The 23,120-nt window shown below is 41.6% G+C and overlaps 1 protein-coding gene across 1 annotated transcript in view; it reads right to left on the bottom strand.

Annotated features, from left to right (window-relative positions):
* Nucleotides 1-471: 471 nt before the first annotated feature.
* LOC122560003 (tumor necrosis factor receptor superfamily member 5-like) overlaps nt 472-23,120 on the bottom strand; it is a 31,983-nt gene continuing 9,334 nt past the window's right edge. Inside the window, exons 2-9 of the mRNA XM_043710154.1 lie at nt 11,505-11,589; nt 8,867-8,992; nt 7,216-7,365; nt 6,395-6,488; nt 5,227-5,282; nt 3,342-3,452; nt 2,461-2,498; nt 472-1,380 (exon numbers count right to left, since the gene is read on the bottom strand). Coding sequence (XP_043566089.1) covers nt 1,258-1,380; nt 2,461-2,498; nt 3,342-3,452; nt 5,227-5,282; nt 6,395-6,488; nt 7,216-7,365; nt 8,867-8,992; nt 11,505-11,589 — 783 coding nt within the window. The 3' untranslated portion in view covers nt 472-1,257. The remainder of the gene's footprint in view (nt 1,381-2,460; nt 2,499-3,341; nt 3,453-5,226; nt 5,283-6,394; nt 6,489-7,215; nt 7,366-8,866; nt 8,993-11,504; nt 11,590-23,120) is intronic.

The raw sequence follows: 23,120 nt of genomic DNA, 5'->3' as shown, positions 1-23,120 counted from the left end.
CCATTTTTTCTAGATTACAATAGTTATACTTCAAAAGCACTCCATTGACTGTAAAGTGCTTTGAGAAGGCTGGTGGTCACAAGTGGTACAATATAAATGAAATTCTTTCTTTTGAACGTATCTTATTATCCTTTGTGGAATCTTGCAGTGCAGAGTTGGCTTCTGCATTTACAATGGTGATTGGGCTTTGAAAGTACATGGAAAGCACTTTGGAACATCCTAAGCTTGTGAAAGGTACTAATTAAATGTAAAGATATGTTATTTTATGGAACTGAATATTAACAAAACTCAGGGGCAAGACAGAAAGACGAGAAGAGCTAAGGTTATAAAAACAATCACTAAAGCTTAGAACAGATGAATAGTGAAGACACTCACAGAACATAACTGCTCAGTACAGGTCCTTCGGCCCTCAATATTGCAATCAGTTGGATCAATTGCTGTCAGTGACCCTCCCTCATTACAAACACTGGCTTGCATTCAAGGAAATAACTTGACTTCATTAAATGACAGTCAGTTATTCATTTTATTCATTTTTACAAAGTCATCATGCTTAAATCACACCTGTACATTTATAAAAATATACATTGTTTCATAAGAACCATCAGGGAGAGATACAAGGGCATCATTGGAGTTATACACAAGGGACAATGGCCTTAGTATGGGGCCTCTAGTGTAGAAAAAACTGTAAGGGTCGGAAACTGTCCATAATTCCAAACAAATTACAAAGAAAATTTACAGACTAAGCACAGTGTTGGGAATTTAGCATTTACAGGCACTGATGTGTAGGAAAAATGATCGGCTTTCAGACAGTTCAGGACAGAGACCCATGATTGGAGATTAACGGGAGGGATGGAACAGAATGCAACTTTGCTGCTCTGAGAAGGAAGCAGCAATCTGACTATAAGAGCTCTGGATCAGAAAACATTTCATCTTTATATCAAATCAGAAAAGGTACTTTAGCTGAAGCTGCTCTGTCCATGCTCTGTCACTGAGTTGGCGGATTATAATATATTGTCGTAGGATACTGCACCGAAGAGGGTTTTGAGGCATCTTGCCTGTGTCAGTTGTTCCATGCAGAAATCTTTGATGCTGGGATTAGTAGGTCCATAGCTGGATGCCCATTCTGGTCTTTGACCATGCCAAGAGTGATGCTGAACTCGAAGAAACCCCACAAAAAACACAAAGCCATCAGCATCATCACAATGTCCACTGCCTCCTTACATTGGTGCTTGTTTGAACAGTCCTTATAGCAGCACTTTACACAGGGAGCAGCTCAGTCCCATCCTCAGGGCTGTTGTCCTCATCTCCTGCTGTGGCTAATATCCTTCCATTCTCAGTCTTCACATGTTCCTGGACTGGCTTCCTCATATTGCCAGGGCACTTCAGTTAAAAAAAAACAACACAAAAACAGGTTATCTTTCAATGAAAAGAAAAACACAAAACCCAATTATATTATTTTAGAAAGAATAATTGTCACTTTGTAACATTGGCAAAAGGAAGGTCCAAGATTCGAAACTTGGTCTGGAGTTACCTGCTCTCCACCCGACAAGCAATCAGCACACAGAGGGAGATTCAGGCCACCAATTATCAATCTCAGTGATCCGACTTCTGGTCAAGCTTGGTGATCCCTCACATAATCACTCTCAATGAGTCCTTCCACCCAATCCCATTTAGCAATCCTTTAGCTAATTAATCTTGGTGATCCCTCAGCCAATCATGCTCTGTGGCTCCTCAGATGATCATTCTCAGTGATGCTCACCCGATCACTCGGTGATCCCTACCCCAATTCCAATATAGCCTTGTTTGGAATATGGCACTAGGTAAACAAACTACAGCAACTAAGTTAAAAATCACACAACACCAGGTTATAGTCCAACAGCTTTAATTGGAAGCACACTAGCTTTCGGAGCGTCGCTCCTTCATCAGGTGATAGTGGATCCTAACACATAGAATTTATAGCAAAAATTTACAGTGCTCAAAAACTGCATGCATTCATGTAAAACTGTTATCTCACTTTTTAGATTAGAATCAATCTAAACATCATGGCATAGACAGAGAACACAGGGGGCTAACACCTTCAACATATTGTCTAGCTATCATCCATTGTTAACAGCTAACCTGAGAATGCAACTTTTAAAAAAAGGTTTTGTTATTTACACATGAAATAAGTGAAACTATCATGCTATTCAAACAGATGAAAGACTTAACAATCAATTTTTCAATGTATAATTTCAGTTACATCACACTGTAAACTTTTGCTATAAATTCTGTGTTAGGATTGAGCCCTCCACTATCACCTGACGAAGGAGCGATGCTCCGAAAGCTAGTGTGCTTCCAATTAAACCTGTCGGTCTATAACCTGGTGTTTTGATTTTTAACTTTGTACACCCCAGTCCAACACCGGCATCTCCAAGTCATGACGACTACAGCAACTAACATTGTGTACAAAACCAAACTTACCAGCCTGTTAATGATGTCCCTTATTTTAGTCCGATGTTCTGAAAGAGAGAAAAACAGAATGTGATCACCTATGGGACTGTACCCAGCACCTGGCACCCAGTCCAAACTGAGAGGAGGTCTGTATCAAATGATGCTGTTTAAAATGGTGCAATGACCTTGTACTGTCCTCACACAACTCCTAGCTGACATCATCTACAGTGCATAAGAATGACATCTGCCATTGTATAACCCCTTACCCTGTCCTTAGGACATCCCATTGCACTTCAGAGAACACAGCACAATCCCAGGAATAATAACTGACTAATATGTATGAAGTTGGTCTTACCTGAAAGAGAAATATAGGTCAAGACCTGAATAGCATTCCATTCTACCCTTCATACAACACCAATGGAATGGCTCATGTTCAGCTAATGAGTTAGATGGAGCTCTGACTTAAAGCTTCATTCAAAAACAGGATTCCTCAGTACTAATAATAACTATATTAATGCCTGGAAAAACTATAGGATGGTGAGTACTGTATAGAAACTAAACATTGTCCCACTCAGGTGATAGCAGATGGTTTTCTAAGGTTGGATCAAGGCACTATTGGATAAACATAGATAGAGGTTTGACCCTTAACTAATAGAATCTGCCCCAGATTGCTTGCCAGAGATGAAAAGAGAACTTTACTCTGCATCTAACCCCATTCTGTACCTGCCCTGAAAGGGGACGGTGTGAAGGGAACTTTTCTCTGTATCTGTCCTGCACTTGAACTCTGGGACTGTTTGGTATTAAACATTGAATGTCTCTTTTCTCAATACAAACATCTCTCACTCTGGCAAGCACAAAATTAATTTTAAGAAGTGTGAAAATGCACAAAATGAAATGTTTAAACTACTTACCCTTATTACTTCCAATGCATATAAAGGAAAGCAAGATGATAATAGCGAGGAGTACACTTAGGAAGACGATCACCGTGATTAATCCCACTTTTGATGGAGGTTCTAAAATACCTGAAAAGTACCAGAAAGACAGAAGTTAACAAGATCTACCACCCCACTGCCAGTCTTTATTTCTTGCAGGAGAAACCAAATTCTTCCTAACATCATTGTAACAGAGTCATGTGAGTGAGAATGCTGCATCTTTGTTTTACTCCACTCCCTCTCTCTCATTATGGATGAGCAGCTTGTTTGGAATCAGGCAAGGCTGCTCACTATGTAATGACTGCAATTCAGCCTTAAGAGAAGAACAATTCTGACTCATACAGAGGAGATGGATATCGGAATACAGGACTTGGGTAGTTCATTCAGCTCTTTCAGCCCACTCATGGTTGATCGTATTGTGCCGTTGACTCACACAGCTGAACCTAGCAACTAAAGAAAAAATGTACCCTGGTACAAGATCACTAGATTCATTAGGAGGGGAATAACAGGTGAAAAGTTCACTCACTGACCAAGACATCAGTTTGTATCAGGTGCCTCCAATGTTCTTAGCTAGTGTCACCAACTGACACCACTTAATGAACACCTACCCAGTAATTTAGCGTGTGATGTCTGAGGTTTGATCAGATTTCAATTGGGTCCAGATCTAACCTAAGTCCATTAAACCTCGCAGCAGAAGGACAGAGTGCCCCTGTTTTCAGAATCTGTTCAGAGACAGATTTTTGCATCAATCAAATTCACAAATGTGGGGCTCAATATGCTCCCAATTAATGTTACAGCAGGAAGATGGTGAGGACTGAGGAACAAGACAAAAAAAGTCAAATACGTTCCCTTTTTGTTTCTTCGCCACTCTGTTCTAGGGTTCCAACATTCTGCATTTATGAAAGGTAGTAAGAAGATAACTAGTTTTGAATTTTAGTAAGATCTAAAGTGCAGAAAGTTTTGAAAGAACACAGGAAACCACAGAAACAGCACGTAACATTCCTCAGCAGCATGAAACAGAGACCATTCATGGGAGTTTAGCAGTGGTGGGGGGATGGTACAGGATGATCAGACAGGGTGCGATAGAGGCTCCCATGTCACATCCCTAACTCCTCAGTGTAACAAGGTGAGAACATTATGACCAACACTTTCAAGATCAAGCCTTGTTTAATTAATGTTCACCTCACCCACCCCAAGTACCTCAGATGGCAAAACGTTCACTAGAAAACATGGCAAATAAAGGGGCAGTAGTTAGACTGCAACAAGCCAGGCTTTTGGTTTATAAAACTAGGGGGCATACTTTTAAGGTGAAAGGAGACAGATTTAAAAGGGACTTGGGGGGCAGCTTTTTATACAAACATTGGTTCTTATAGGGAATGAACTGCCTGAGAGGTTTTGTAAATGTAGGTGCAGTTACAACATTTAAAAGACATTTGGACAGGAACACAATAGGAAGGGCTTAGAGGAATATGGGCCAAATGCAGGTAAGTGGGCCTAATTTAGTGTTGGTTGATATGGAGGAGTTGGACCAAAAGGTCTATTTCCATGCAATATGACTCTATGTATCTCTAGGTAAAATGCAAGGGATGTTCTTAAATAAGGAGATTAACGTGTTTGATTTCTCACAAAGAATGTTGTAGACTGTGAGAATATGAGTAATTGTAACTTTGGCAAGAGGGGGAGAAAAGGGACTCTTGATCAGCTGTCCATGATATATCTCTCCTAATTTTTATTTTCATTGACTTTCTTCAGGCAATTTCCACTGCTCCAAAGTTAAAGTTACACATAATGTGTCTTGATCATTTGTAATCATTGCTTGCTTTCCAAGAAGATTTAGGAAATAATCTGTCTTCAGTAGACTCACCACATTTCATGTCCTTTGTTGCAGTTCCATTTTCCAGCATTTGGAGTGACCCACAACTAAAACAAAGGAGAAAAATAGAAAACATAGTTATTATTTTTCTTCCCACTACAGTTGCACTCCACAGAGAAAACTCCTAACTTTGCACAACTGGGCAGAGAACATCAGTTGGGCCAATCAATATATTAAGGCAGCTCCTCATTGCAGGGAGTGCATTGCCACATTTGACCATCAGGTGGTGCTGTTGCTGCAGGATAATGTATGATGTGGCGGTGCTGGTGTTGGACTGGGGTGGACAAAGTTAAAAATCACACAACACCAGGGTAATAGTCCAACAGGTTTATTTGGAATCACTAGCTCTCAAAGCGCTACTCCTTCATCAGGTCTTATGCTCCTCAACCACCTGATGAAGGAGCAGCACTCAGAAAGCTAATGCTTCCAGGATAATGTAGACAGCAGGATGGGAAATAGAACACTCAAGAATGGATAGGGAAGTATAACCCAATGAAACCAGCCCTTCCTATACACAAACTCTCCCATGGAGAAATCGTATCTAAACTCTCTAGTAACCTAAACTCACCCACTAAATCTTGCTCCCCAATTGACAATCTCCCAGTGAAACCTACCTTTCCAATACCTCTTCTCTTCAATTTAAACCCTCATGCCTAATTCTCCCACTAAAATCACCCCTTGCATCTCCCCATTCTACCAAAACCGATTCCTCTAGTACTTACTTCTCCACTAACACCTATTTCTTGAAAACGTATGCTCTCACTCATCAAATTTGATCTGTCTGCTCTTTTTAACTCCCTCATCACAGCAAAATTATTTGAGATTTTTAAATCATTGCTTTTGATCAGTGGTCCTAAATGGAATCAATGTTCTCCCAACTCATATGAAGGCTAAGATTGTAAACACAGCATGGACCAGGAGATTTTGTTCTCAGTGTCACTAGGTAAAAACAATGACTGCAGATGCTGGAAACCAGATTCTGGAGTAGAGCGGTGCTGGAAAAGCACAACAGTTCAGGCAGCATTCGAGGAGCAGATGCTGCCTGAACTGCTGTGCTCTTCCAGCACCACTAATCCAGAATCTCAGTGTCACTAGACCTAGCAACATCTATTCCAATAGCTATCTTTATAATTTGATGGGAGATTGTATCCCAACTTACTCGCTCCATTTTCTGCAAGGCTCCATATTAGAGGACACATTTGAAAAATATCCAGGCTCACATCTTTCACACACTGGCCTTGAAAGTCCCCGATCTGATAACAAAAAAACAAAAGTACAGCATTATTTAAAATTATATAATTTGGCTGGAACCTTTTCCTTGCAATTTTTTTATATACCATCCAATTGTGTCACCACTTCAGCTCCCTCTGTGTTTCATCAATTAGCATTGAATATGCTATCTTAATGTAGTAAAAACCACCCAAAATTTAATATGAAAAAAGATTGACACTGAGCCCATGAAGGAGGAACTAAAATAAAAATATTAAATTCGAGGAGTGGTTTAACATGGTGGATAGGTTAAAAATGGATGTTCCAGAACTTGAGGCCTAGGTACCTATGGTTGGGTGTAAAGAGCAGGGTATGCATACAAAGCCCAAGTTGGGGGGATGCAGCAGCACTCTCATAGTGTTGTGGAGCTGCAGGATATTACAGAGGTAAACAGGGCTGAAATCACAGAGGGATTTGAACACAAGAATCAGAATTTAGTGAATTAGTGGATCAAAAGTCCATGCAAGTCAGTGACCACAGTGACAACAAGTGAATGGGACTTTGTGTGAGTTAGGATACAGATAGCAAGCAGCGAGTTGGATGAGCTAAAGTTTACATAAAATAAACTGGGCTAATGGCCTCTTCCCATGGTTAATGTCTCTATGTTCACAAAATCACAACACAAGAGTTAGTTACTTCAGTAATTCTGAGCAAGTTCCCACTATTCCTGATTTTTCTTTCTGCCATGACCCAGAAATGCTGTAGGTTTACCTTCTTTGTAAATGACTCCATATCCAGGTCCACACACCTTGTTTTCTTCACAAATCTCACAATCCGTATTGATGCAGTACATTCCTAACTGGCACTGACAGATGGTGTCTGAGGTAGTGGTACCAGGCTTTTCCACCACAAATCCTCCATCTAAACCAGGAGAGAGAGAGAGAGAGAGAGAATTAAAGGAGCAGCAATGGCAATGCATTACATTCAGATGATGAACATGTCTTCATAAAACACCATATTTTTAAAAAATCATGAGATATGGGCATTGCGGGCAGAGGCAACATTTGTTGCCAATTCCTAATTGCCCTGAGAAGGGCTTATGCCCGAAATGTCAAATTTCCTGCTCTTCGGATGCTGCCTGACCTGCTGTGCTTTTCCAGCACCACACTCTCGACTCTGATCTCCAGCATCTGCAGTCCTCACTTTCTCCTGCCCCAACAGCAGTTAAGTGTCAACCACACTGGAGACCAAGTAAGGATGGCAGATTTCCTTCTCGAAAGGAATTGAGTGAACAAAATGCCTTTTTACAACAGGCAATGATAGGTTCATGGTCATCATTACTAAGACTACTTTCAATTCCAAATTTAGTTTAAATTTAATATAAATTTTAATCTACCTTAAACTGACACTACAGTGATATAAATACCACAACACAGCCATCACCACTCAAATAATAATATAACCAAATTATGTGATTGTGGAGGAGCATTGAGACTAGTTCATTTATTAATAGGTTACTAAAGGGCCACCATTTTGGTGAAATGTTCGCAGATGTGTTTTCAGTTGGTCTTGCTCTTTGTGCACTGTAACGTTGTATTCCTCGCTCTGTTCTATTACCCTTATGCACTTTGTATGGTATGATCTACCCGTTTCCCATGCAAAACAGAACTTTTCACTGTACTTATAGAGGTTTATAAAATCCTGAGGGGCATGGTTAGGGTAAACAGACAAGGTCTTTTCCCTGGGGTGGGTGAGACCAGAACTAGAGGGCATAGGTTTAGGGTGACAGGGGAAAGATATAAAAGGGACCTAAGGGGCAACCTTTTCACACAGAGGGTAGTACATGCATGGAATGAGCTGCCAGAGGAAGTGGTGGAAGCAAGTACAATTGCAACATTTAAAAGGCATCTGGATGGGTATATGAATAGCAAGGATTTGGAGGGATAAGGGCCGGGTGCTGGCAGGTGGGAGTAGAATTGCGTTGGGATATCTGGTCGGCATGATGATGACTCTGTGACCTAGGTACATGTGACAATAATAAATCAAACCAGAATAAAAGTTTCAAACCACACCACAAAAATGGTAAAAATAACCTTCTCTCTGAAATGACTGGCCAAGTACTTTTCAAATATAGGTGGTGCCAACTTGGTTATAATGCCCTGGTGGTCAAATGGCTTGGTGACACTCAGATGCCAGGTCCACACCTGAAGACTGGGCACTAGCATAGGATATTAAAGCCCCGGCAGGTGATTAATGATGGATGCTCTTAGAGACATTCGGCAGGGGGGGGGGGGAAGTGAGAGTGTAAATTTGCAGCAGTATTAGATCAATAAGTCAGAAGTGGTGCAGCTCATGTTCTTCTGAATCTGGATCTGGATCTGGATCTTAATCAGTGCGACACCAGGTAATAATTAATACTTACTTGGGTTACAGCTTTTGTGCAGTTGGCAATGATCCAGTGTATTCCACGCTGATTGATAACGGCCGGAGCCACAATGTTGGCATTCTGAGTCCTTAGCCTCTGTACATTCACTGCTCATGTAAGTGCCTGCAAAGAACAAACATTCTGCACACTTAACAGAGCAAATACACTCAGCTTTACAAAGAAATCTTTCATTTTCAGTCTTTGAATTAGTCACTGGACAAACAATGCAGATTAAAGGCATAATCCCGAAATATTAACTCTTTCTCTCTCCACAGATGCTACTGGGTTTCCTGAAACTTTCTATCCCTTTCTATTTTATTTCAGATTTCTGACATCTGCCATATTTTGTTTCGTGTCACCCCATGAACAGGTGGCTGCTAGGTTCAGACCTCTGAAAGGTCTAGCCATATTATCAATCCTATGGACTCCCCCGCTAGCTCTGTGGGTAATTGTACCACAGTGCATACTCCTTATCTACATAAACATGATTAAATCTCCCCACCGTTCAGCTGACAGTCTGTCACCTGACGTCTGTGAGCAGATGTTCTGTCTGGTCTTGGTGAACCCCAGGTGAAGGTAGATTTACCAATACTGGAGAGTGAAAGCTGGGGACAGAATTTACCCATGAACACCCATTGCACAGGCATGCAGCTGAAACGTGGCTATTGATGTGAAGCAGTAAGGGTGATGTAGTAAGATGAAGTTAGGCTGGACAGAATGGCAACTTCCATTCATGCTCCTTGGTCAGCCATCACCGAGGAGGAAATTCTTCAAATGCCAACATTCCCTCCTCTTCTCAGTCTCCCCAGCTGTTAACTCTATCAGTGTTTCTCCTTTTCCAGAAGCCCCAGCTAAGACTGATGACATGAAGCCCCTGAGGGAGTCCCATTGTGCTTGTCAACTGCACCAAGGGTTGGAATGTATCTGTCCTCATTGGGTAACTCATGCCGTTGCGTTGCAGAATGGCTGTTGGGCTGGAGGAAATTGGGGCTTATTTAATCATGGGTGTTTCATATCGAACCAAAGTGAAGGGACTGCAGAAGGAAAGTCTAAATAACTAAATATAATAGAATAACTGACAAAAATGAATCACAAACCATGAAAACAGTCAAAGCAATGCCTTCAGGAAAGAGCAGAGATACGGTCATATTTCAGTTTATTCTCAGCACCATTCACTTCTCAAATTTAAAAATTTATAGTGTGTTATGTTCATTTTATGTAAATGTTGTATTTGAAGGAGGAGGAACAAGAACCAATCATGACCTGGGATCAACCCAGAGCAGTCTTCAGCTGATGAAATGTTGTTGAAGTACTTTAATTTAGGAAAAACAGTAGGTTGTTTATACACCGTGGTGTCCTTCAAACTGCACTGAGATAACGACCAGGTTGTCTCTTCCTTTGGCCATTTTATTTGAAGAATAAATGTTGGCCAAGACACTATTGCTGCAAAATAGTGGCACAGTATCTTTTACATTCAGCTGAGAGACCAATTGGCTTTGACAAGACCTCTGCCCTTTGGAAGCTGGCCTGTCAATACAGGACTCCCTCAGTAATGCAGTGAGTGTCAGCCCAGATTTTATTCTTGACTTTCTGCAGTTGGCCTTGAACCCACAACCTTCTCACTCAGAGGTGACAATGTTGTCACTGATGAGTCAACAGTGGCATACATTCACCACATTGAGACTTGTCACTGCTTGGAATAAAATGAGAGATGATTAAGGCATCCAGAAGATTATTGAGAAATGCCTACTTCAGATAAGTATTGACTAAAGCTTCCTCTACACTTCCCCAACCTCAGCACAATGCCCCTTATTCACTTCCCACCCAGCAAACCATTTGCAGCCTCTCCAAATCAGTCTACTGCCCAGGTGGAGTGACTGAAATGTCCTGGGGTCCAGGTTACTGGTGCAGAATTCTGTGCTCCTGCGTGTATTATATTTTTGCTCAGACTCTCATAGGCCAACAGATAAAAGAGTTGTGTCTCTTCAACATGGGCAAGATGTGAAAAGTCACAGTCTAAACCGCAGCACTGTTCTGATTTGGACTCTTCCAGAATGCCATTCCTCCCATCCCACAATTGGAAACTGTATTCAGGCAGGATATGCTGGAGAGGGAGCAGTGCTGAGTCAACACCATGAAACCAGGACTAAACAGCAGAAACTCTGAGTACAAGTTGTACAGATGAATCTTATACTTCTTTCTCCTTTGAATATCGAAGAGAAAGGGATGAGCTAATATTAATGTTTGAGATTATTGAACTATTTGATAGAGTAAATGGAAAGGAACTATGTTGGAGGGAAGTCCAGAACATGGGGGCAAACCCCAAGATTGAAACAAGGCCATTTAGGAGTGATATCAGGAGGCACACCTTTACCCAAAGCTTAATGGATATCTGGAATTCACTTGCACACAAGAGTGTTGAGGCTGGAAATCCATTGAAAATTTCAACAGATAGAACTTTGATAGGCAAGGCTGGAAAGGTCGATGGAACCAGAGCATGTAGATGATGTTTAGGTGCAGAGCGGCTAAGCTATGATCTAATTGAATGACGTGTTATGTTCGAGGGACTAATGGCCTCCATGTGTTTTCACATTGCGATAGCTGAGAACATTGCTGTTATAATGTAGTTACTCACCAGGTGGACACTTTGAGCAACACTTGTCCAACTTCCAATACTGGGACCTGGTGTTGCAGATGTCGCCTGACACGAGCTGACAACCCTGAGAAAGAAGCACAGTCACAGAATGAAAACCAGAACCTGCATTTCCTTCCAATCCACTGATCAGTCAAACGCTCAGAAACCCAGGCTATTTTCCCGTGGGCAAACTCAATGCCTTGCCACATTTCAATTCTGAAATATCTTAAATTGGCAGGAAAAGAAAGACACACTCATGAATTCAGCAGATCGCCTGGGTACAATTTATGGGAATGGAAACCACATGTCTCTCTAATCTCCCAAAACATTTCTCAACCTCTCTCTCCTGCTTTAAAATTCCCCTAGAAACTCTATCCTAATGACTCTTTCATTGGCTTGGTGCCAAATTGTATCTAATTACAGTGCGTGATGTTTTAGAGGAGGTGGTGGAGGTTGGTACAATTACAATATTTTAAACGAAACCAGACGGGGACATGAGTAGAAAGAGTTTAGAGGCTCCTGGGCCAAATGCTGGCAAATGGATTAGATTTATCTAGAACGTCTGGTCAGCATGGGCAAGTTGTTTCCATGCAGCACAACACTCTAACTCTAAAGGTGCCAACTACGATTGACATGAGTTGGAATGAAATCTTTGCAGGCTATCATGTTCCCGTTCTTTCCAGAACATTCCCAACTGCAGCTTCTCCTCCTCCTGCCCTGATAATCTGTACTTTTGCCTGTAACCATTCTTCTTAATTCACACAAACTTCCCTCCCTTCCCTCTCCCTAGTGAGACCTGGTTGTTAATGGAGATCTCCTGGTCAAGGTGGCAACACAGTTGAATGTGGGTCTGGCCTGTCACAAGGTTGGCAGTGGGTCACCTTCCAGCAGGTGTAACAGAAAGACCCCGCCCATTCCAAACCCCCCCTCCCAAAAAACCCTGCTTAGGTCAACACCCCCAATAGTGAAATTAATTGAAATCAGCAAACTAAGCTCAAAACAACGTGGGTCACAACAACCAAAAACAAAGCTGGATCCTTTTCTTGAAAACTACAAGAAGTACAGCATGTTTTCTAAAGACTGATCACATTACCATGAATCATTGGGTTTTCCCTGTCAAGGCAAGTTTCAGAAAAAACAGGAATCACATTCGTGAGAAAACATCTAACTCCAGAAATCCAAAAAATTTCCAAACTTCAGACAACTGACAGGGAAACAATGATTTCCTTGTAACTGAAAAATCCCAAATGTGTTTCAGAGCTGACACTTGAAATCACAACTGCTAGTTAGGTTAATTCAGGCTACAGAGATCAGTCACCACAGCTTTCGGGTCTTTGCTTGATTGCCTTCAGAAATGAGAGTGGAATTTCCCTGACCTTCCCATTTCCTTAAGTTGGCCCCAAGTTGTCTGTTTTCTGTTTCTTTTTCACCCTGACTTGGGGTTTGTGTGAGAAGGGAAGGAGGGGCTCATGGTTTATCTCCATTCGACCATAAGATACATCTTGATGGAATAAACCTAATGGTCAGCTGATCTGTTCCGGCCCTTTTCCAATTCCCTGACTCTGAACCTGTCCTCACATCCCCTGATGTTTATGCCACCCAGGTGATTTCACATCAAACTAAACCTGAGAGTCAGAGAAAATGAAGACCACAAATGCTGGAGATCAGAGTTGAGAGTGTGATGCTGGAAAAGCACAGCAGGTCAGGCAGCATTCCGAGGAGCAAGAGAATCGTTGTTTTGGGCATAAGCCCTTCATCATGATGCTTTTCCAGCACCACACTCTCGACTCTCAGCCTGAGAGTTGGGTTATTCCCATGGTCACGTTCTCACTAACATTCTCCTTTCTCTCCTCAATGTCTGGACTCTTTCTAGGGAATAATCTTACTTGATTTACAGTCCTTCTGTATTATGCTCAAGTGATTGTGGTTTGGATGCAAAAGCACATTGAGTTTTCAAATGGGTATGGGCCAGAGTTTATCCAAAAACCTGGCCCCAATAATGTTTATACACATGCACTTTCCATCAGCTCTCATTGGATAGCAGGCAGGCAGAACCCTTGACTGGTTTAGCCCTCCGTGGCCACATTGCATGGAAATCAACTGTAACCCCTCACGAAAACCAGCAAGACCAGACCATTTACAAAGGAACATCCAGTCTATAGGGCTCAGATCTATTATTGTTAATACCTGACCACAGTCTTTTTTTAAATTCATTCACGGGCGCTTGGGCATCACTGACTTCACCAGTATTTATTCCTCATCCCTAGCTGCCTTGAGAAGATGGTGGTGACCTGCCTTCTCGAACTGCTGCAGCCTATAACTGTAATGGACCCACAATGCTGTTAGGGAGAGAACTCCACGATTTTGACTCAGCAACACTGAAGGAATGGTGATATACTTCCAGGTTCAACAGTCAATGACTGGTTAAAATTCTGGAATCACACGACTTCTGCACTATAGAAATTCTATGATTCCATGATGAATGCATCCCAAACTGAGATCTCAAAGTCAAACTTCCCTGTTCTTTCCTCAATGTCCTGCAAACCTTTCCTTTTCAGTTATTTGGGAATTTGACTTCTAGGTTTCCAGCAATAAGAAAATATGTTTCCCCTAGGTGATTATTGGTAACCAATGCCCATTCCAAGTGCATTCTGCCAAGAGAACATTGGCCAAAAATGGCTTTAATGCCTGCCAGTACAGAATGAGGTGACTTCAGTAAGAGCCACAATTAAATAAGGGAGAACAAAAAAATAGTCTTTTTCATTTGTTTTGGGCTCCTGATAGTGAAACACATTGACACTCATCAAAATGCTTAGCATTATTTTCTTCATACCATGTGGCCACTTTATGGTATGACACAGCCTGGATCTTATTCTAAAGTTTTTGGTCTGAGACGATGAATGCACAAACTTCCGACCCTGAGGAGAGTGCTAACTGTGAACCACAACCACCATCTGATGGCTGCTGAAGCCCTGAAACCTTCCAGTGGCAGTCGATGCTGACACCAACAGGAAAAGAGGGACGAAAGTGAGAGCAAACACAAGCTTTTGTGATATTATAGAAAAAGTAAACTGTGAGCAGCTTCCTAAGTATTTCAAATAGTGATAAAAAGGGGTTTCTCACAGAATTCTGCTCTTTATGTGTGGTTTATTTTATCAGAGAAGCTTTAAAATAAACCCAATCTGATCATCCACTGCTCAAATGTATCTGTTACAATTTTTGCTGTTAGTCAACATTTTTCTCAGGATTACCTCCTACTGAAAACACTGCAGTCATTGTATTCTGTAGAAGGTGTAATCTACTGCAAAAATATTGCTCTAGTTTATACAATGAATAGTGATGCTGCACTGTGTTCCAGGGAGACACCTCTCAAGTGGGTTATAACTAGAGGAATGGAAGTATGCTTTTTATATTTGAGCCTTAACGTTAAGAGTAATTTTCACTGTCTTTAACATATAGGTCAAAGTGAGAATCTGTCAGCTACACAACTGTATTTAACTGAATACAGAATATAGCAAAGTCACTCCTGCAAATGGGACGAGAGTTGGTTAGGATATCTGGTCAGTATGGACGAGTTGGACTGAAGGGTTTGCTTCTGTGCTGTACATTTCTAGGACTCTATGTCTCTGATGTGCCATAATGAGCAATTTGTTTCATATGGCTGAATTAGGGCTAACAACAATATTTTGTGTTACAGGATTTCCAAGTGTATTTTCAAGACAAGAATACTTTGGTGGAGTCTGTTTATTGATTGCCACAAAGCTTACACCACCAATCTCTAAACAATTCCCCCTTGTACTGCCTGGCTCTTCTTTATATTTACACCTTAGTATAGTTAACTAGTTAAACCCAAATATCCATTTACCTTGTTTCCTTCAACTGCTAGGCATTTGACAGCATTCAACAGAATCTATTAGATACAAACATAGTACACTCTCCAATCTAAAAAATGTTGAAGGGTCACTGTGTCCTTTTGAAAAAAAAAGGGTGGCACAGTGGTTAGCACTGCCTCACAGCGCCAGAGACCCAGGTTTAAATCCCGCCTCAGGCAACTGTCAGTGTGGAGTTTGCACATTCTCCCCGTGTCTGTGTGGGTTTCCTCCGGGTGCTCTGGTTTCCTCCCTCAGTCTAAAGATGTGCAGGTTAGGTGAATTGGCCATGCTAAATTGCCCATAGTGTTAAGTGAAGGGGTAAATGTAGGGGAATGGGTCTGGGTGGGTTGGTCTTCGGAGGGTTGGTGTGGACTTGTTGGGCCGAAGGGCTGTTTCCACACTGTTAGTAATCTCATCTAATCTATCCAATCCAAGGACTGGTATGTTCATTTGAAAGAATAAAAGTATTTCCTAAACTTCAGTCTATGTCAAGGAGCCAACAGCACAGAAATCTGATTTCCAGCATCTGGTATTCTTTGTTTTTCTGTCTAGCATAGAAATCAACCCGAACTTCAAACTATTTGGCACTAAACGGTACAGATGGTTCTGCTGATACATTGCTGGAAGTCTCTTAATAATTTGCCAGCCAACAACTCACTTTCTCAAGAAAAATGGACTGGGAAAACAGAAAAATTCCTACAGCTGACAAATAAATAACATCTGTCCTGTCAGAATATCTACTGTGTGTGCCACGGTAATGTTATAGATCCAAGCACTTTCAAATCAGGCAATCTTTTTGTCAAGAAAAAAAATTCTCACAGAATTCTGCTCTTTATGTGATAATGATTTTCTTAAAGGGGGCTTGGTTTGTCTTCAGTTATTGTAGTCAGGATTAAAATTATAAAACTTGCTTTTGCAACATAACACAACAATGATTCTGTAATTCTGCAGCTTGTGAGTATTTTCACCCCTGCTTTCACATTGATGGGAGTGTTCCCAAAGAGTAAATAGGGAGAAATTGTTGCCACATGCAGGCCAGTCAAAAATCAGATCAGGTGATTAGCAAAAAGAGGGGGAATTTTGTTTTAATGCATTGAGTATTTATGATAAATGCTACTTAACTACCTTTGACATAAATTTACATAACCTGATACAGGTATCTGAGTGAACCTGATGTCAATTGAAGATTCAGTATTGTTCAGGACATCAGGAGGACTCATCTGCTCTAATCTGAACAGTGCCTGAGGGTGTTGACCAGCCCCTCAGCCTGAAATCCCCACTAAAACACACACACTCGCTCAGAGTACATTCATATTTTGAAGTGGGACAAGTTCAAATGTGGGAGTGACCTTCAGAGCTAAGGATGCAATGAATGAATTTAGATTTTGTAGAAAGTAACATCCCACAAAACAGCATTACAACAACTAGTTGATTGATGTTTTTTGGTGATGTCAGGCGGATTGCGAGAGCACAATGCTCTCCTTCCAATAGTGCTGGGGGATGCTTAACCTGAATCAGGACCTTGAGGTTTAAGATCTCCTCAATAAATGCAATATACCTCTTAAATAAGAAATTTAAACTAGTGATAAAGGGAACTTAAATTCATAAATCTCTGAGCCAGGTTTACATAACTTGATAACAAATGTCTGGGTGAACTGATGAGGAAATGCTCAAGACCAAGACTGCACTTCTGAATTCCTGGTAAAGTATTTTGCACCCCCTACAACACGGTGTAAAATTAAACCATTGGCTGGGTAGATTAGCAGAGAAAAGGAGAACCATAACATTCCAGTTCAAACACAGGACAATTCAGTTTTAACATCCATATTCCTTGAGGCAAGGGATGTTTGTACAGAGGAATAGAACTAGCTCAGCCACCCAGTCCCAACTTCAAAAGCACCCAAATCAGGGTCTAACAGAGTCAAGCTCCTTCCATTCTGCTCAATAACACCCTCAGGTCCTTGTCCCAGCATCCAACACATCCCCAAATGTAATATTTCCATTTCCTGCCTCTGAATGCTTTGAATGAAATTGCTGTACCATGTTGTTTTGCTCTTGCTGGAGGCTTCATCAAGACTATTCTAACTTATTCACATCAGATCCCTGCAGGCAGCAGATGGAGGGGAACCTCATTTAGAGTGAGGTGAAGTTAAGCTCAAACCATTCTGGTTCTCTCTCTAAAAGAGGGACCTGGGTATAGATGTGCACAGATCATTGAAAGTGACAGAAAGGGTGGACAGAGCAATTAATAAGGTATGCAGTGATAGATAATAGAATACAGGAGCAAGGCGGTGATGTTGAATTTGTACAAAATGCTTAGACCTCAGCTGGAGTAATGTGTACAGTCTTAGTATAACAATGTAGGAAAGATGTGAATAGATCGGAGCCAGTGCAGAAATGATTTATAAGAATGGTTCCAGGAATGAGAAATTTCAGTTATAAGGATAAATTGAAGAAGTTGGGACTGTTCTCCTTGGAAAGAAGAAGACAGAGGAGGTTTTCAAAATCATAAGCAGACTGGATAGAGTAAATAGGGAGAAACTGTTCCCACTGCTAAACTGGAACTAGAATGAGAGAGCATAGATTTAAAGTGAGATGCAAACAGGGGAAGGGTGACGTAAGAATGAACTTTTTCACACAGTGAGTAGTTAAGGTATGGAATACACTGCCTGGGAATGTGGTGGCGGTAGATTAAATTGAGACATTCAAGGGGGCATCAGATGATGATTTGGACGGAAATGGTGTGCAGGAGTATGGAGAAAAGGCAGGAGATTGAGATCAGGGTAATTGAACTGGTGTAGACATAGCTTCCTTCTGCACTGTCACAATTCAGTGATTCTGACCCATCTAATGGACAATATATGGTGATCTCCAAGGCCTCTACAAGGTTGCTACTAAATTACACTGTATGAAGCTCTCTCTCCTTCTCCCCCTGTGCACCTGGTCTCTGCTCTGGCCACTAAAATCTTAAAGTACACTGCACCCTTTGAACTACTGCTGACGAGATAATAACGACATTCTAATGTGGCAGAAACATGAATGCCCTCTATACTGTTCAATTGGAGATTTTTATTTCTGCTGCTATCAACCTGGAAAAATATTCAACCAGCTTTCTTCAGATGTGCTGATCGACAACAATTTGTAAACTGTCTGTCCACCTACTTCCCTCAGATGCAAACTCCCTCATCTCTTTTATCCTAAACACAAGAGTTTTGGTTGGTAAACAAAAACAAAGCACAAAACATTGTTACAATGAAGCAGAGGGTGATGTGACTGTGCCTTTATTTTGTACTGTATCTTTTTGGCTAGGGGTTTTCTTGTGAAAACTCCCCTGCCTTCCTGTGGTTTTACAATTAACTGACATCTGGTTCTCACCCCAGCCCTGCAGCCTCCGTGAGTAAACCATCAGAACACACCCATCAAATTTTGTTCTGTTATTCTTACAATCATACAGTCTTAATATAGCCCTAACAGTCAGTGTATGCAAAGTAACGGAGGAATTGTGTCCTGTGCTGTTATTTTCCTTGACCCTCATCTCAGGCATAAATGGTCTATTCTATATCCTTAGACTAACCCCTGGTTCTGGTCTCCCTGGTCATCAGGAACATAACTCCTGTCTGGTCCTGTTAGAACTTTATAGGTTTCTATGAGATCCGCCCCTCATTCTTCTAAACCCCACTTAATAAAGTTTGGGTGAAGATTTGTAGCTCGGGTGCTCGTTGTTGTGGTTCTGTTCGCCGAGCTGGAAATTTTTGTTGCAAACGTTTCGTCCCCTGTCTAGGTGACATCCTCAGTGCTTGGGAGCCTCCTGTGAAGCGCTTCCGTGGTGTTTCCTCCGGCATTTATAGTGGCCTGTCCCTGCCGCTTCCGGTTGTCAGTTTCAGCTGTCCGCTGTAGTGGCCGGTATATTGGGTCCAGGTCGATGTGTTTGTTGATGGAGTTGTTCTGGTGAGTTGTTGTCTGATTGTGGCTGTTGGTTTGTGTGCTGTTATAAGTCCTAGTGGTCGCAGTAGTCTGGCTGTCAGTTCAGAAATGCTCCTGATGTATGGTAGTGTGGCTAGTCCTTTGGGTTGTGGCATGTCCTCGTTCCGTTGTCTTTTTCTTAGGCATCAACAAACACATCGACCTGGACCCAATATACCGGCCACTACAGCGGACAGCTGAAACTGACAACCGGAAGCGGCAGGGACAGGCCACTATAAATGCCGGAGGAAACACCACAGAAGAGCTTCACAGGAGGCTCCAAAGCACTGAGGATGTCACCTAGACAGGGGACGAAACGTTTGCAACAAAAATTTCCAGCTCGGCGAACAGAACCACAACAGCCAGTTAATAAAGTCCTAAATGATCCAGTCTCTTTTCATTCATCGGTCTGCCATTGTAGGGATCCTTCTGGTGAACTTTTATTGCACTTCCTCCACAGCCAGAACATCCTTCCTCAGACATGGAGATCAAAACTGCACACAGTATTCCAGATGTGGTCTCACCACGGTCCTGTACAATTGCAGCAAGATGTTCCTGCCTCTGTATGCAAATCCTCTCTCTATGAAGACCAACATACTATCTACCTTCTTCACTGCCTGCTGCACCTGCATGATTACTTTGAGCAACTGGTGTATAAGGACACCCAGGTCTCACTGCACCTTCCCCTTTCTCAAGCAATTTCCATTCAGATAATAATCTGTTATTTGCTGTTAAAGTAGATAAACTCACATTTAAGCACATTATACTTCATCTGCCATGTATTTGCCTACTTACTAAATTTGTTCAAATCAGAGCATTCAAAGCTCAACCCAATTCTATCCTCACCCAACTCTAACACATGCATGCAATGCACAAGACGTGGTTGCAGGTTAGCAATCAGAGGCAAACTGACCTCGTCCCTACTCTAAAGGTACTGAGGCCAATTATTGTGTATTTTTGTCTCCAACTAACAGAAAGAAATCAAATTTGGGAGTGAAATGGCTGAGGGTCATAACATAAGGAATTGTTTTCTTTGGTGTAAATGGTAGGATCCATGATAGAACATCTTCAGTTTTCCACTTATTTACAAGGTGGAAGTTTGTCGATCATTGAACAGCAAGGGAGAATGCAGAACATTGCAAAAGGTTGTAAAGAGTTTAGAGGAGAGACCGAGGAGGTAGCAAAGACAGCTCAGTACAAAAACTTGTTTTGTGGTCTGCTTGAAGAAAAAGCACAATGAAAGGCTGTGCATTCTAATAATAAGATTCTTCAAGGAACAGAGAACGAAGAGTGTGGACTCATAGATCTTTTCTGGTGTTAGAAAAATAATTTCAGTTGTAATACATCTGTAGAACTTGGCATCTTGTTATAGGAGGTACATTCCAGTCATGAAAAGGGGAAGTGAAAATTCATTGGTTTGTTGTTGGAAATGAAAGAATAGGGTTATGGGAATGGCTCAAAAAAAATCCCACTGCCAGAGATTCTAATGTCCCAAGGATTTTTCAAAATGATGAAAGGTCTTGACAGATTATGACCTGCGATCTATCCATCACCCTCTCCATCATTATGTATCATTGCAGCGGTGTGAACTGTCGACAGTATGTACCTGCCAAAGTTTCTCTGAAACTGATCATATAACAGCATACCAGTAAATTACTTGTGTGAGTTTCTATGGCCAGATTATGAATATATGTTTTATATTCAAAACGGTAACTTTCTATTTTGAGTTGAGAGAAGTACTGAAGAAATTCTCTCCACTGCACCAACTGATGGTCACAGGTTTTTTAAAAACTTTGCTCCTGGGACTTGAGTGACACTGACTTAGCCACTTCTACTGTCTGACACTGGATGTTCTGAATAGCTGCTGGTGGCCATTCTGTTTGAACTGCTGAACTCCCAGAGATAGAGCCTACAATCACATAGCAGGATTGAAGGGCAAATGTTGATATTGCAAATTACAATGGTAAACAATGACAGTAAAGGTACCCAAAAATCAGGGAACTGCTCAAAAGGGTCAGTAACAAGTTATTTTGTTCAAGAACTTTGCCGACATTTAGATAAGAAATGGGCCAGAAAATAGGTTTAAGAGTAGACCATGTCAGTCTAAAAACTTGCATTGTCCTACTGCAATGGAGAAAAGTGGATTCCTCTGTGCAATAATCCTATTGCCGTTTTAATTGTTGATCTGAATTAAAAGGGAGGTGCCAAACCATTTTAGACCTCAGTGCCTAAATACTAAGGGATGAATAAACTGGGGAAAATCCTTATCACTTTAGCCAGTGCCATGGGATCTTTTATGTCACCCAAGAGAGCAGACGTGTTATAACAGGTCATTTCAACAATAATGCCTCTGACAATGTTGCAGTCTCTCAGAACTACGTTGAGCTGTCAGCCTGGATCATGTCAGGGTTAAACCCATGACCTTCTTACTCAAAGATAAGAGCAACAGTCTGCCATATTTGCCACATAATTGGTAATAGGAGCAAATTACTGCAAGTGCTGGAATCTGCACTGAAAATAACAAATGCTCGAGGTCACATTGGATGAAGCAGCATCCCTGGAGAGAGAGCAAGCCAATGTTTCGAGTCTAGGTGACTCTTCATCAGAGCTCAACTTGCGATGATCATAATCAAATGTGGTTAAACTTTCATATTTGCTTGAAGGTGGCTGGCTTTTTGGCAAGATTGGAGATTAGAAACGTTTTTAGATTAGATTACTTACAGTGTGGAAACAGGTCCTTCGGCCCAACAATTCCACACTGACGCACCGAAGCACAACCCACCCAGACCGATTCCCCTACATTTACCCCTTGACCTAACACCACAGGCAATTTAGCACCTGACCTGCACATCTTTGAACTGTGGGAGGAAACCGGAGCACCTGGAGGAAACTCACGCAGACACGGGGAGAATGTGCCTGAGGCAGGAATTGAACCCGGGTCTCTGGCGCTGTGAGGCAGCAGTGCTAACCACTGTGCCACCATGCCACCCAAAGTTATGACTTCTTCCTTCATGAAATCTTTTTTACTGCATACTGAAATCTGGACAAGCATCAGTTCAACCAAGCTGAAGCATAGCAGGCTGTGTAATGGGCCTTTTAGGTAATTCCCTTCAGAGCTGCAGTTGCAGTATTATCTACTGTAGCTCTGCCAGTCTGCTGGAAGAAAGATATTTTGTTTGTCTCTGACAAAGGGACTTTTGAAAGTAAACCACTGTGCCTCACCCACAAAAGTGGAGTTTAACAGACTTCCTTGGGTTTAACAGAATTATACAGGTTGTATCAGATGAAGCATTTGTAAAAATGTACTGCTTTGAAATGACTTTGTTGCTTCCTTATATTAATTGGCCAAGTATTATAAAATTAAATGATGAACTAAAGAGATACCGTTACTTGAGGACTTTTTTAAAAAGTGAAAGGACAACTTGCATTTATATGGCACCTTTGATGTAATGAAATGCTCTAAGGTGCTTCACAGGAGCAAAATCAGACAAGAAAAAAAAGACAGTGAGCCAAGGAAGACATGGCAGTTGGTCATAGCTTTTCCAGAGAGTTGGGTTTATAGAGTGGATTGCAGGAGGAAAGAGGTGGGGCACTGGTGGTATCCCTCCCCATGGACCGGGAGGCCTGGTTCAAGTCCCACCTGCTCCTGAGGTGCGTAATAATATCCCTGAACAGGTTGACTAAAAGGAAAAAACTAAGTATAGAGGGGTTGAGGTGAGAAATTTCAGAGCCCTGACCCTGGATGCTGATGTTCGCCAGCAGTGGAGAGATTAAAATAGAG

The sequence above is a fragment of the Chiloscyllium plagiosum genome, chromosome 20 (assembly GCF_004010195.1).
Source record: "Chiloscyllium plagiosum isolate BGI_BamShark_2017 chromosome 20, ASM401019v2, whole genome shotgun sequence".
NCBI lineage: Eukaryota > Metazoa > Chordata > Chondrichthyes > Orectolobiformes > Hemiscylliidae > Chiloscyllium > Chiloscyllium plagiosum.
The sequence above is the reverse complement of the archived record's forward strand: the minus strand, read 5'-3'. Positions and strand labels throughout refer to the sequence as shown.